At 44.2% G+C, this 16,296-nt stretch overlaps 1 protein-coding gene across 1 annotated transcript; it reads left to right on the top strand.

Moving 5' to 3' along the window:
• The first annotated feature begins 4,088 nt into the window (after positions 1-4,088).
• On the top strand, positions 4,089-15,268 carry kcng1 (potassium voltage-gated channel, subfamily G, member 1). The gene is made up of 3 exons (XM_070967720.1): positions 4,089-4,217; positions 11,139-11,973; positions 13,626-15,268. The coding sequence occupies exons 2-3, from the start codon at positions 11,191-11,193 to the stop codon at positions 14,400-14,402; spliced, it is 1,560 nt and encodes a 519-aa protein (XP_070823821.1). The 5' UTR covers positions 4,089-4,217; positions 11,139-11,190; the 3' UTR covers positions 14,403-15,268.
• The last annotated feature ends 1,028 nt before the right edge of the window (positions 15,269-16,296 follow it).

The following is a 16,296-nucleotide window of genomic DNA, read 5'->3' as shown; positions in this document are numbered from 1 at the left end:
AGCAGTACTGTGTCAAGCACTGTTAATGCACCGCTGCCAGGAAGTGTGTTAAGATTAAAGTGGAAATATAGCTGATGAGGAAAGCTGGCTGCCACAGAATCTGACCACGTACATTAACTGAACAACAAAAAGCCCATAAAAGTAAGTGTGCAAAAATCCATATGATTTATTGATCAAAACAGGGGAAATACAATATGAGTAACAGAGTTATTAAAAGTAACCAAATGCAAACCGCCTGAAAAATTAGTTAAAAGAACCGGTCGACATTTTTGGAAAATACACTTCTCGTTCGTGATGGGAAGTCGATGAGAAACTGTGAAGCTGCCTGTTAGCTTAGCTTAGCATAAAGACAGGAAACACAGGGAAACAGCTAGCCTGTCAGCACCTCTAAAGCTCACAAACTAAAATCTTCTGCAAGGATTTGTGTGCACAACTATTTCTTTGACGGAAGTCACCTTTGGACAGCCAGGCTAGCCGTTTACCCCAGTTCCCCATTTTAAGTTAAAGCTAAGCTAACCACCTGCTGGCAGAAACTGCACAGATATACAGACATGACAGTGGTATCAGTCTTCTCATTCAATTCTCTAAAATATAGAGCTGAGTCCAGGAAAATGTGGCTAAGCGTACCTTTAACTTTGCTGCATGAGGAAAACAGCAGTGGCCCAATGATTGAGCCTTGTGGCACACCATACATACACATACATATAAAGACATAGACGTAGTTTCAGACAGTTCCAGATACTTAAATCACTGTCAGCATTTTCTTAATCATCTTTTATCAGTTGATCATTTTGTTATGAGATAAAAGGTGAATTTGAAAATATTATTTGATAATCAAGCGCTGGAGGATCAAAGAGCCCTTGGGAAAGGCTGACATTTAGGCTGTTTTTGCCTCAATTAGAAGCAGTGAAATATAGCAATTCACAGAGAAAAGGATACAGTCCTACATCAATCCTCAGAACAAAATGGGTTAAAATTCCATCAGTAATTAGCAATCAGCAATCAGCAGGTGAACACCTGTAGGTGCAATCACTGCTGGTGCTGAAAAACTTCAGTAAACATCCAGCTGCTGCTTTTCAAAACTGTATTTCAATCTTGTTTTGTCATTTTTTGGTGTTTCTCCACCCCAGGTAGAACCTCTACCTGATTTATAATAGGGAACACAGTATGCCTGAATCCTAATATACTGTGATTAATGATTATGAATTGCAAATACAGCAAAAGTGGAGACTTCTGAATACATTTAGACTCCTTGTTTGTGCCATACAGTCAGACTGAAGCTCAGTTAACACCCATGAAATGGCCCACTCCAGTGTCAAGCCAAAATTTGCATATTAAGCCTTAGTCATGAACAACAGGCCATCTTTTATCTCAAAGGGAAAAGGCACAATTCTGCCACCAAAAGCTGTAACATGAGCGTGAGCACATATTTTCAGCCTCACTAGCAGCATGGCTCCATGAATCGCACTGGAGGGGAGCGTGGTTCAACTTTTACTCGCTCGTTTTCCTTTTAACTCCATCAGCACCGCCTTTCAGAGGCTGTAATAGGCCTGACTGTAAATAAAGAAGGGCTGTATTTTCACTCTTCACATTTACCACAGACACATTGTTTTGAGATATTCAGGGGGGATTGTATTGTATTTTTGAGTGTCCATCGAAAATGTGGAGGGCCTTGCATTTTTCAAGAAGATTAAGATAAGATAAGATAAGATAAGATAAGATAAGATAAGATAAGATAAGATAAGATAAGATAAGATAAGATAAGATAAGATATACCTTTATTAGTCCCACAGTGGAGAAATTTCAGGTATTACAGCAGCAAAAGGATAGCAAAAAATAGAGGGCATCAGTAAAAAAGACATTAAATATCATTAAATATTACACATAAGATTCAGCCTCCTCAATGCAATCATTTTAATACAGCCCTCACACATTAAAAGTTTTCATTCATCCTGTGAAATATCTCACCATCTGCTTGAATGATGGGCGAAACATCCACGGTTCCCAGACGATGTATCCCATCGACTTTAGGCCTAAATTCCACCTGGCAGGGCTGCATCGTGTTGCAGGCAGGTGATTGCAGCCATTGTAGACACTGCTAGTTATTCCACCTGCTCTGCTCTGTGGAGAATACATACCTAGTCTATATTTTGATGGAAGTCAAGCTGCACAACCCAGACTGAACCAGGCAGAAAGTCAAACACAGAAACAACACACAGCAGCTGGTCAATTTTCAAAATAAAACACCCCGTGCAGACTCTGGATCATATGTTAAGGAAAATGACCAAATAAATAACATCTGTGCAAGTCAACAAAAGATCAGGCAGGTGCAATGCTCCATTTCTGAAACACTCTCATTTGGGTTTGAAGTCGAGTGGAGAACAGAACAAAACCATGTCGCAGCCCGGTGAAGTCTCTGGGTTAGTTATCCCCTGACACTTCCTGTAGTGACACCAGCAGGCTGAAATTTGTGTGAAATGTGCATCTAATGGCAGGATTGTTACTATTCACACATTCATGTCATGTCACACTCAGGTGATTTCTTTTAGTCTAGCGCCACCATGAGGTCAGATGGTGTATACTCACTCGCTCATTTAACTTTGCGTTTAGATGTTAGCATGCTATAACACACCTAAGTAAGAACAAAATAAACAGAAACTTCACACTTGCTAAACATCAGCATATTAGCTTTATCATAGTGGACGTGTTGCAGCACTTTTGTCTCAGTTATGAAGGATGTCTAGCATATAGCGGTGCTTGCTAATCCTGATATCATGGCACATAATCATGTCGTGCAGTACTCTTGTTTTTGTCAAGGCAGCCTGGTTATGTTCTGTGCAAGCTCAGTCAAAACAAAACTGACATGCAGCCTGGTGGATGCAACCGTGCATACAGATGATAATCACTTAATTTTGCTCATTTGTTTTGTCAAAGACGTCTTATCCCTCTGTATAAAATCAGCATTTTACGGTTACTACAGTTACTGCTGGGTAATTCTGATGATTTTGTACCAGAGAGATTTCTTTCCCTCTTTCTTGTTGGGATTGCTTTCTTCTCATTCTTTGGTCTGTTTCATTATCTTCAGTCGCCTTCAGTCACCCAGCAGGAAAACAGCTCTGCTCTGAAGACGCAATAGCTCACAGGAATCACATGCTTCTCTTTCCAATACAGACAGTACATCCACAACACATGCTCAGCGTTCGGTCCACAGCTGTAAAATAGTAATCATTTTTTAAAGACTCTAGTGATGCACATTTAGGTTTTTTCACCTCTCCATTAAAGGTCATAAAGGCACTGAAGTGAAAGTAATGCTCTGAGATTGACTCGTCACACGTGTTTGCTCTTGCGGTTTCCATTCGGTTCAGGACTGTTGGATCAATAAAGGGACAATGGATCCTGCAGCTTTGAGGTAATGCTCACTGGACAAAAAGCAGAGCCACACACGCTGAAATGCATAAGTTTTGTTATACATCCCTATCAGATTTGTTTTATATTGTTTTCTCTTTCAAATTATTTCCATATGTTTGAGGCTCACTTCTCTTCTGGTTGGTGGTATGCGGTTAAAAAGAATCATTTCAAATGGCCAGTGGGAACAAATGATTATTAAAGGCATAAAAAAAAAACACAGAACGGCAGCATTTGCTCTGGTGGTGATGAGCCATGCCTTCCTCCTCATCATCATACCTCATGATAGCATTTCCCACCACTTGTCTAAAATTGGACACCCTGGTGAGTCTTAGCCAGCCTACAGCGGCCCTCCCCCTCAGCTGGGTAACCCAACAGGCAAATGTAAACCTTTGTGTGAATCTGCAATGAAAAGACAGTGACTATTCTCATTTAAAGGTGGCGGTGGTGGTGGGGGGGGGTCTCTAGATGTTGGTTGCCATGGATTTCTCTCAAAAGCGTTTGGTTTAATGGCACACCCACTTCTGATGTCAGCACTCAAGGAAGGGGGAGAGGAAGGAGTTGAGAGAGAGAGGGAGAGGGAGGGCAAAGGGAAGGGAAGGAGGGAGAGGAGGGGAGGGGAGGGGAGGAGAGGGGAGGGGAGGCAGCCTGTTGCTCATGATCATCGAATAATCTCCTCGTACACACAAGCCCAGTGCCCTGCATGGATGGAGCAGAGTTAAATGAGGCAGCAGCAGAAACTGGAAACACAGTTCACATTTTCCTTCATGTGCGTTCTTCTCAGTGCAAACTAACAGCTGCTGATGGACACAGTGAGTATTTCCATTTTTATCCTGCATAATTCTTGTATTCGAAGTTTTTTTGCACAGCGAGGCACGCTTCCTTTGCTGGAAGTTGGAGAGTTTGTCACACGCGGCGGATCATTTGTTTTCATGGTAAGAAGTTGCAAATGAGACTGCTGACTGACATTTACGCGGCTGATTGCTCAGGGTTGATAAATGTGTTTAGCATTTTTAGGAGCGTGCATTTACTCAGGAAGTGTTATTGTACGTGTCAGCTGTTTTTGTTCTCACAGAATCATCAGATCTGTGCAAGTATGCAGAGCGCTCAGTCCTTTTCTAAAACCAACTGGAAAGAGGCGAATACTTTTCATTATTCAGTGCTTTAATACAGTGAGATTGAGCTTTTCATTCATTCTTTTCATTTTGCATCTTTCGTCCAATCTGTCAATATGTCATTAACAGATGACAGTGATTTGCATAGTGGATACACTGCATGTACAGCACGATAACAAGGCTGCAGCCACATTACAGCATGTTATGATCTGTCAACATGAACTGAAATCTCATCAGAGACAAGGTTCGCGACATTTTCTCTGCCATGCTCTGCACGCAGGGATATATGCACAGCATATAGTATGTTTGCAGAGGCTGTTTGAATCGCAGCCACTTTTTTAAAAATCTAATTTTAAAATGAAAATTAACCAAAGAGAAAGTTTTGAGTCGGAGAGCCACTTCAAGTCCTCAAACAGGCAGATGTTATGCTTCAGGTTAAGAGATCATTTTGAACACAGCACATAGTCTCCTTGATGTTCGATGATTCCCTATAATGTGACTATAAGTCCTCAATGCAAATACTCAGACTGCATCAGTGATATATCACATGTGACAGATCACCCTCTCCCTCCTCCAGGTAATTGGGACTATAATGAAATCTAGTAATGACTTTTTCCTCTTCTAAAAGCTAATAGCAGCTCTCTAATTCACCCCCACAAAGAAGGGTCTGCAAACTAATTATAATCTGCTATTCCCAGGTGTCTTTATGTGGAAAGAGGCCCAGATACATACCCTGAAGTGTTAACAGAGCAAGTCAAAGGGTCGCGGTCCCACCAGCGGCACTATTTCCCAGAGCAGCAGTGGGTACACAAAGAGATCTCCAGTCAGGGATCAGGCTCAACACAGATCGAGTGATGGATGTGCTTTCAAAGTGTTTTCTCTCTTTCTGCAACCACGTCTTTTTGCAGAGACTTTGGAGGCTGTGACTTGCTCCATGTTTTAATCCACACTGTACGCATTCTTCAGACACACCAAATTCTAGTTGTCACTTGCACCTTGTTCACATGACTTGCCGTGTCATATCCTGTGACGGGAAAGCTGTAATTTTCTGCGCTCAGCTCCAAACACATCAAGTGAATCATCTTATTTCTTCACTTCTTCACTGCACATCAGTCCAGCCAAAGGAAGCCCCGTGTGGCTGTTTGTCTGGTGAATTTATTCCATCTCATCAGCTAAAGTGCCTTTTCACTCACACTGTAATAGTGTTAAGAGTTTTTTCCTTCAGCAATCTTAGATCATTCACTGCTTGTACCTTCTGTCACCTCATCCCCGCAGGGACCTGCACTGAGTCCTGGTGCAGAGGTCCTTTGAAACACTCTGTTCAGAGTGACAGACAGGCAGGTCTTCACCGGCATGAGCTCGAGCCTGTCTGCACACACGGTCGGCCTCAGCGCCACTTTCATCAGCTGCCTGTGAAAAAGAAATTGTTTAAATAGCCTGGAGCGATTAGGTGGCCGCATGATTGCAGGAAAAGGGCATCTAAAGATGAAAAGTGAGTATTGGTTAATACACACAGACAATGCAGAAAACCTGATGTTATGCAATCTTTATATAATCAAGTTAGTTGAGCATTCACCGACAGCGAACACACAATCATTCTCTCGGGCAAGAAAAACAGCTGGGATGACAGAGAATTAAGAAAACCACATCCTGCGCAGTGAACGTGAGCACAAAGGTGTAAAGTTGAGGTGATGGCGAGATGTTTTGTGGGATGACTAAATATTGTGTGTCACAGTTTGCGAGGGCTAAGAGGATGAGGGGTGCTGAGGCATAATGTGGAGCAGTGATGCAGAAATGTGGGGATTTGGAGGGCTGGCTCAGACCCCGTCTGGGGGATAGAGTGCTTTAAGAGGACGGACAGACAGGGGACGGGCTGGGAAATAAACTGAAGACAGGAAATGGCAGAGGTGTGATGCGATTCTCAACTGCTCTTTGTTAGGACGGACATGAAAAAATATCTGAATGGCATTTGGAAAGGTTACTGTCTTTTTAGCATTTGAAATGTGACCATAAAGTGTGACATGCATTCATTCTGCTTCACTTTTAAAATGCATTGTGGGCTACAGCTGCAATCAAACGGTAGACAGAACAAAAATGAGCAATAATTAGTGCTATACAGCTCATTATTGAAGTGTGTGATCTCCACAGCACACCTCTCTGTACCTCAGAGGCAGAGCAGCACAATGTGGTGGACCACAGACAGTGTTTGGGAGACAGATATTGTCCAGGAGCTGCAGTGTCTTCCAGGGATTTCAGCATGCATTAATGCCGCCCACTTACAACAAAAAAGAAACAGTTTTGTTTACAACTATTCCTGCAGGATTTACTGTAAAGGAAGGTCTTCTGTGGGTAGAACTGCTTCTGGCATGCCTGACTGTTTCAGTGCTTAACCAGATTTCAGTTGTGGGGGGGGGGAGAGGGGTGAGGTTGGGTCTTGGCAGCTCTTGTGGTTTGAAGTCCATTTCTGGAAATACCAGCCTCTTATAGTCCATTAGAGAGCAGCCAGCTGTAAAGGGAACAGGAAGAGAATTGGTTATTGGGCAGAACAAGCGGACATCATGTGGTCTGAACGGTCATTTAGACGGAGAGAAAGAGCACAGGGTGAAATCCATTTTCATATGACATCTCTCATTCTGAGCCGTCTCAGTGAGGAACGTTAGTTTTACAACCATACACGATCGCTACGCCTATAAGAACACGCGGCTGTTAGACGGCTGTGCGCGCCGAGCGAGCGGCTGTCACCGGAAGGTTAACAGCTGTGAAACACGCCTCACTTTCACTGGAAGTGTCTGAGGTTCAGATTTCCATCAGAAACACTGCTCACTCATTTAATTACCATGTGTTTGTATTTCACAGACTGAGTCGAGTTGAATTGCAAATCCTCGATCCGGAGACAGATTGGGAAAAAATCTGTCCAATTCTGACTCTTTGTAAATTGCGCAGCGCTTCCACCAATACGCAGAGAGGCAGCAATAAATAGCAATCAATAATAAATGAACTATCCGTGTCTCTTTCTGGGACACGAAATCTGCACGTGTTCATTTTAGAAATACCAGATTTTTATCAATCAGAAGCACATTGAACATTGCGCACATTTCTCTTCCGACTGATGAAATAAATATTACATCAAACCGTCTCCAGCTTCTAAAAGGCTTCAGAATTCTTCCATTTATTTGCTCCGCTTTGACCTTGCAGTGCTCGTTATCATTATTACGCTCATTAAAATCTTCCCAATCAATATTGGTGGTGGTGAAGCTCTCCAAAGACTCTTGACGAGGGCACAGTGGGAAATGCATGCACAATGCAGTTAGGCAACAGAGACTCACAGGCCGGTGACTCACCAGGCAATCTGGAGAACATGCCCTGTGGCTGAGCTGTGATAACGCTGGCACAGAGAGAGGCCAGACCTCAGCCGATCTGGTGGGGAGAACAGCCTCCTCTGTCTCTGCGGCGTTTCATCTCTCCTTCCGAGATAGACTCCGTCCCCCAGAGGAGGCATGTGAGGCGGAGAAGAGAAAAAAGACCAGTTTATAACAAATGCTCCTGTGACTGTGGAGAGGCAAAAGCAGCCGCGTTAAAGGCAAAGCCAGAATCAAACAGCCTCAAGGGGTTAAGCGTGATTTAATGTGGTAGGAGAGGTGTAGGCCTGCGCGTCCACACAGCTGATGCGTTGTAGGCGTATTGATAACCTCCGCCGCATGGAGGGAGAATGTGAGAATTTACGGATGTCTAGCAGCAGAAAGGAGGGATTTTACACTGTTTTCAGACTTGATTTTCATTCTTGTGTTTTGGTTTTGTTAGACGGCACCAGTGTTGATTGACAGACAGTAACTGCACTCATAATACGGAGAGTGTGACAGATGTAAGGATCCATTACAGATGTGTTTCAGTGGTCTACAGGGTTGAACTGTTGTCTCTAGAAAGATAAATCCGCTCACGGCAAAATTTCACGTGTGATCTATTTAATAAAGCTCCTAAATGAAGCAGGTTAATGTAGGTTAATGCAAGCAGGCAGCGCTGGAGAGAGGAGCTCGGGGTGGGTTTGCTCTAATTTCATGGGTGGGAGATGGTGCTGACTGTAATCAGTGCTCACAGAGGCTGACAGCGCAGGTGCCTAATAACCATTCAGTGACACATCCACATGCCCGTTATAGAAGCCGAGGCCTCCTTCCTGACCCGCAATTGGTGGTGCAGCAAATCCATGCACTGACATTTTAATTCCTGACTGGCTAACCTGCCTCCTGCTAAATTACTGTAATTGATTAAATTAGTTTGGACACAGGCCACGAGGTCCTCGCTGCTCCTGCAATATCCAGTAAACATTTTCTCTTTGGTTGTTGCTCCCGCGCTTAGATTTCACTCTGTCTGTCTCTCTTTTATCTGTGCAGTTCAGCTTCAAAAAGATCTCAGCGCAGAGAACAAACTGGAAACACTGGCGTCTTTGTGTTTGCTCTCAGTAGGACCTGTTTCAGAGTCAGTACACTCACCTCAACCAACACCAAACTGAAATCCACCCAATCTAATGGCTGACAGATTTAAAACACACACAGGTTTTCTAGTGTTGTATAAATATAGCTTCTTCAGTAGCTGCACCAAGCAGTTACATGAGTGAATTATCTAACAACAGCCAGAGTAACATCAGGCCATTATGTATAATTCCCAGGCTGCTGTGGGTAACAGATGTTCGTGCACACTGTGGGGAGTGAAGCTGTTATCCCTCGATGCCTGATGTATGTAGATCAGTGATCATGTTTAATGACGCGCGAATGACATGTTCATACTGCTAAGACTATTGCACAGACATGTTGTTTTTGTAATGCAATTTGTAGATAAAGGTTGTAGGTGCAGAAGCTTAATTTAATTTTCAGTCGGTGCTCCCGTGGGAGTGATGCTTGACAGATAATAGTCATCTGTGAGCTCGGTCACTGTAGCCCACAACTGCTTTTCCTTTGACTCAGTATGAAAACATTTACAACTCTCCTGCAGCGTTAAATGTTTTCTCAGCGTGTGGCTCTCGTTGCCAGGTTTACCCCAGAGTAAAAGAATAGTTCCACGGTTTGTTAAGTACGCTTAATTTCTTTCCTGCCAAGAGTGAGATGAGAAGATCAATATCTCTTCATGGCCATATGGTAATTATGGAGCTGGAGCTGATTACAGTATCATTGACCTGCAAAGCTGGAGAGCCCTGCAGACTCACTGTTGTAGCCCTGCACATGCACAAATTACAGACCCACTGTTTTAGATGTGCGCATGCACAGAGAACCAGGAGAGCCCCCACAAGTCCACATATCTTACTATTTCTTACTGACTTGTAGCAAGGAGACTTCCTGGCATCACAGTGAGGTTGGCAGGCAGGCAAGCCGTTCCCCCCTGCTTCCTGCCTTTATGCTAAGCTAAGCTAATTGCTACATGGTTGGAGCTAATCAGAGAGGCATGAGAATGGTATCAATGTTCTCATCAAACTCTTGCAGATAAGCAAAAAAGTTTCTGAAAACGTGAAACTGTGCCTTTCACTTCAGCAGTTCGTGCCTCCTGACTTTATCGCAATAATTGTGATAATTGTGTGTTTGATAATGGTAAAGACGAGCAGGCAGCAATCTACAGTCTGTTATACTGACAGTCAGAGAAAGGAAGAAGCTGGCTTCAGGGCTGCAGCTAACGATTACTTTCTCGATTACTCGTTTAGTTGTTTGGTCTATAAAATGTCAAGAAATGATGTAAAATGTCCATCAACATCTTCAAATGTCTTGTTTTGTCCACAATCCAAAGACCTTCAGTTTAGTGTGATAGAGGAGTGAAGAAAAAAATTACTCAGATCAGTTAAGCCATCAGTAATATATTTGCTGATTAATTTAATTGTTGACAAATTAATCAGGTAATTGTTGCAGCTCTTGTTGGTTTGTTTCTGGGAATATTTGCAGATTAACATAAATTATGCATTTCGTAGCGATCCATTGTAAATGTATGTGATCCAGCAGTTACTTTTAAAACAATTCATGTAAAATACAAAGCTTATTTATTTTGTAACATTGTTACAAAGCAGCCTAAAGGTTAATGTAGCATTTTAAATGAAGTGACTTTGTTGTTAAATAATGTTTCAATAAAGTTTTCTCGATGGCTTTAGTCCTCACATTAATATGCGGCTTACTGGAGTTTCCCTGCTGTATCTAAACAGTCTCAGAAACTGTCTTTGTGTGTGAAAATGTCAAACAGGTTTCATGTTTTCATTGCATTTCTTCAGTGAGTGGGTTGCTTTCAGGCAGAGATTGCTTGCATACGGCTGTGCCTCCTCATAACGATGAGTGTCCATTAGAATTAAAATGCGAATGATCTAAGTGCCTCCTGCTCCAATAATGCTGCATTGTGGTATTTTCTATTTTTGGGTTTAACCACAGTAGATGTTTTTAGTGGTAAAGAACTGTGGCATAATGATAAAGAAACAGCATCAGCATTGCTACGACTTAACTCCCACAGTTTCTAGGAGTTTAAGGAGGCTTACAATGATCTATAAATAGGTGCTCTTCAATAAATCAAAGCCAGAAATTTCTTTCAATCATTTAACTTTGTAGAAAAATGCAGTTTGTTCTGACGTGTTGCTTCTCTCCTTTGCTTGTGAAGGTGACAGCGATGGCGGCAGACTGAGCACAGGGATGTGAGCAGACCAGTAAAGATGACCCTGCTGGCGGGTGATGGCTCCGATTACGACTACAGTGCTCTGAGCTGTGCCTCTGACACCTCCCTCAATGCACCTCCCCTGCAAGAGGAGGAGGCCCAAAAGGGGGCCTTCTACAGGAGGGCGCAGCGAGCCCCTGAGCTGAGCGCCATCCATGATGACGCCCTGCTGTCCAGCGCCCGGAAACTCCACGCCATCATCAATGTGGGCGGCCTGCGGTACCAGCTGCCCTGGACCACCTTAGAGGACTTCCCCCTGTCTCGCCTGGGCCAGCTGCACCTCTGCAGCAGCTTCGACGAGATCATGCGCATCTGCGATGACTATGATGTTACACACAACGAGTTCTTCTTCGACCGCAGCCCCTGCGCCTTCCGGACCATCCTGACCTTCCTGCGGGCGGGCAAGCTGCGGTCCCTCAGGGAGATGTGCGCCCTCTCCTTCAGGGAGGAGCTGCTATACTGGGGGGTCCCCGAGGAGAGCCTGGAGTGGTGCTGTCGCCGGCGTCTGCTGCAGCGAGTGGAGGAGTTTGAAGCGATGGAGAGGGCGGAGGAGGAGGAGGAACTCCTGGAGGATCTGCTGGATTCAGACAGTGGCTGCAGGGAGCATGTGGCAGAGTCCAGACTCAGCCGGTGCATGGGCAAGCTAAGAGACATGGTGGAGAGGCCTCACTCTGGCCTCCCCGGGAAGATCTTCGCCTGTTTGTCAGTGTTGTTTGTCACCATCACTGCCATCAATCTATCCATCAGCACGCTGCCTGCCATGAGGGAGGAGGAGGAGGCGGTGAGTGGGCTGAGGGCATTTAACATATCACACACAGGGCAAGAGAAGCTACTGCAAACAAAAACATGTTGCCGAGATGCCAGGAGGTGTTTTCATGTCAGTGAGGAGAAGTCAAAATGAAGCCACGACCCAACACAGCATCATGGTCTGCTGGGGAATCAGTCCTCCATGTTTTCTAATCAAACCACATCAAGAGTAATCAAAGTGTTGGCAATGAACATTTGAACCCGAAACAGCGGAGACACACAAGAGTTAAACCGCATCCTAAAGCTAAAGCTGAGGTAGACTGACGAGTTTTTCTGAAAGCAGTCATTAAAGAAATGCTAATGATGGGATGTCAAACCTCCCTGCAGCCAGAAAAGGGACTTGTTCAGTTGTTTTGCCAGATTAGAAAAAAACATTTGAAGACGCCTCAGCTGGCTTTCATGAAATGCTTTCATTATTATGTCTGACTTCAATCACAACCGTAATTAGCATGCTGGCCCCTTAACTGGAATCAAAGCGGAATATTTGAGCCACACAAGCATCATTTTCCTGCAGAGTAAAGTGCAAACAGGTTTTTAATCAACTGATTAATTCCTCTTGGACGCTTTTGAAGAAATTTCTTCTTTGGATGGAGGTGGAGAGCAGCTCCAGCCCCTCTGCTTTCCACTTCAGAAACAGTGTTTTAATGCTTTCACCTGTTCTTGTGTATACTCAGGAAATGAAGAGCAGACGCTGTGTGTGTGGTCCTATAAGTGGGAGGAGAGAAACCAAGATCTTAACTTTTATTTGAGACCAACTACAAACCACATTCAGAGCCGCTGACTCAAGTTTCAGCACCAGTGTGTTTCACTTAATCATGTGGCTTCTTGGTGCTCTGTTACAGTGAGCAGTTAAACGTGGGACGAGTTAAAAAGTTCCTTGTTAATCACAGTTGGCGTCATGAGCAAGTATTGAAAACGAAATAAAAGAATAAAAGGAACATAGTGACTGCATTTGACCTGATACTCGCTGTGTATTCACACTTCAGGATTCTCAGTGTGTGTTAATTAAGCTGTTTAATTAAAAATGCCAGTAATCGTGTTCTAACAGCTCCGCCAGCTCTAATTTCTTGCAGCACGATAGCAAAGTGTTGCATGGAGAGAGTGCAAGTGCTCCCGTCTCTGAACGACAGCAGGTTTGCTGGAGTTTTCAGGTGCTTGTACGGGTCCACTCGAACCATCTCTTCCTCTGTGGGAGTGCGTTTCATAATGTTTTTAACTGGTTTTTAACTGGACTGCGTTCAAAGTCCCTGTGCCATGTGCTGATCCCTCTCTGCCACGCATTAAATCAGCATCATTACATTTAATCTAAGAAAAACACCGCCTTTAGGAAGGCTCTAAGTTTTGAGCTAATAGTTTTGGCACACATCAAACATTAAATCACAAAAATCAAAACTGACATTCCTAAAACTTTCTCTCTCCGTCACATTTGTCCTTTAAAAGACGTTGAAGGGCTCATTTTGCAGGTGAGATTGATCTATGATGGAGAAATAGTTTGCATGCTAAAGCTGCAGCATCCCAAAGTGCTTTGCTCCTGGATCTCACATTGAAATGCTTCCCTCTAGTGACTGCAGCCATCACACACATGCTGATCATGACCACGCTCACCCATGTGTCTTTCTTCACCAGGGCACATGTTCCCAGATGTGCTACAACATCTTCATAGTGGAGACCGTGTGCGTGGCCTGGTTCTCCCTGGAGTTCACCCTGCGCTTCATTCAAGACCGCAGCAAGCTGACCTTCCTCCGGCAGCCCCTCAACCTGATAGACGTGGTGGCCATCCTGCCGTACTACATCACCCTGGTGGTGGACAGCACCTCCAAAGGGGAGAAGCGGCTGGGCTCTGGCAGCAGCTACTTGGACAAAGTGGGCTTGGTGCTGCGCGTCCTCAGAGCCCTGCGTATCCTCTACGTGATGAGGCTCGCTCGCCATTCGCTGGGCCTGCAGACTCTGGGCCTGACAGCACGCCGCTGCACGCGGGAGTTCGGCCTGCTCCTCCTCTTCCTGTGTGTGGCCATCGCGCTGTATTCCCCCTTGCTGTACTTGATTGAGAACGAAATGGCCACCACGCAGGAGTTCACCAGCATCCCCGCTACCTACTGGTGGGCTGTGATCACCATGACGACGGTGGGCTACGGGGACATGGTGCCGAGGAGCATCCCGGGCCAGGTGGTGGCTCTGAGCAGCATCCTGAGCGGCATCCTCCTCATGGCCTTCCCCGTCACCTCCATCTTCCACACCTTCTCGCGGTCCTACGTGGAGCTGAAGCAGGAGCAGCAGAGGCTCCTGCAGAGGAGGACACACTTCCTGCTGCGGAGCCGCATGGCCGGCCTGGGCAGCAACCTCTCCTTGGAGAGTGATATGCTCTTCCCTCTCGGGCCGGACACCAGAGACATGGACGACTGAGACTGCTGGACAGGCATGGACGTAAAAACTGGTAGCAGGACAGAAAGTGACAAAGAGGGAGGCAAGAAAAGACGGAAGCAGTGAGAAAGAGACAGAAGTCTCTATAAACAAGATGCAGAGAAGAAAATGGATTTTTTTCTTCCCAGAAATGCAGCCTTGCTGTGTAGCAGTGTACTTTAGGATAAACATGGGAGGAGAGGCTGGCGAGAGGATTAGTATTCATTTCAAATCAAGATTTTCATCAAAAAGTTAATTATCTCTGGATGAAATGCATTATACCACAGTCACAGGATGTCAAATACAAGCCCAATTTACCAGAAAAATAACAAAGCAAAGTATTTAAGCATAAGATTCAACAGTATTACAGCAGTTATACTGCTATAACTGTTAAAGATATATTGAAATACATTATGAAAGATGTCATTTGACAAAGGACGCACGGCGTCCTCATGATCCTCCAGTGATGTCTTTCATCTCAGACTTCTCCAGACGTTTTAATGGATTTGTTGATGTCCTGTGCTCCTGGGAGTGTCCCTTAATGGAGGACGCTCGCTGCTTTTGTGGAGTCCCCGAGGTTAAATGGAAGTTCTCTCTAAGCTAAAATGTGATCCACTAATTATTTTCTGAATGACTGCGCAGACTCTGAGAATAATGTTTCCTTCCTTAAGATTTCGCCCCTCTGGCGCTGTCAGCCTCCACATTTTAATTATGGTGTATTAACTGTCCTTCTTCTGCTCCTTGAGGTTTCATATGCAATTTTTGATTACTTTTTGACATCGAAGATAGCATTATTGTACTTGTAATTACTGCAGTTGCTGTCCATAGCTGTTTCTAATTATCATTTCTCTCCTTAAAGTGGATTTAAAATGAAATCTGTCTGTTTCATTGTCGCTTCTCATTTTAACTTTAACTTCCCAATTGGTTTCGCAGTTTTGGCACAAAATTGAACAGAGTGAAAACAGTCAAAGACACAGTTCACACATGGCAGACACCTGATACCAGTACAGCGTAGATGGTGTAACACAGGCAGGAGGAGTACACAGCGGTCAGCGGTGGAAAGTAACTAAGTACATTTCTTCAATATTGACTTGAGTGGAGTGTTTCCATTTCATGCTACTGTATGCTTTAATTCCACCAGAGTTCAGAGACAAATAGTAAACTTACTCCTCTGTCCAGCAGTATATAATGAAGTTAACCGAGTGATTGATTGTCCTGCACAGGCTTAAAAGGCACGAGACAGCGACAACAACCAGGATGATCGCGTGACAAATAACCCTCATTCTGATGAAGAACGCTGCCATGCATTTTCCAGATAAAGCCAACTCAGCATGCAGTATCACACTCAGACAGCCCAAATAGATCTGTAACAAAATTTTGATAAAATAAGACAAACTCATAACTCACATCTCAAACTTCAGGTATATTTTGATCATAAAAGACTCCTTCTGTACTTTTATTTATTCTGAATGCAAGTCAAACATCTGAGCGCTTCTACAGCCGCTGACAGTAATAAACAGTGCAGGATTCTACTTTAGAAACTGATGTTAACATCACTGCTAACGGCCTGACACTACGCTTTCTACCACAGCACAGAGCAGACTTTCTAAAGCAAAAAGAGGTGTGTGTCGGCCCCTGGTGCTGCAGCTCATGTGTAGGTGTCACAGACGCGCTACCTCATTTGAACAGATGGTGGCAGCATTGTGTCAGCAAATCAATGGAAGTGCAAGAAAGCCTCTCTCATGCTGTATGATTTTAATTTGCCTACAAAGTGATTGGAAATATGTTTATTATGTTCGGTCAGCACACACCAGAAGGCTTCCCTGAGAGTCACACACCTGTTTCACTCAGTTTGAGCCATTCATCGTGTCTTAATTAAGCTCCATTATGGCTTCAG

Source organism: Chaetodon trifascialis, chromosome 8, assembly GCF_039877785.1.
Source record: "Chaetodon trifascialis isolate fChaTrf1 chromosome 8, fChaTrf1.hap1, whole genome shotgun sequence".
In the NCBI taxonomy this organism is placed as follows: domain Eukaryota; kingdom Metazoa; phylum Chordata; class Actinopteri; order Chaetodontiformes; family Chaetodontidae; genus Chaetodon; species Chaetodon trifascialis.
Note: the sequence above shows the minus strand (reverse complement) of the source record. Positions and strands in the feature narration are given on the sequence as shown.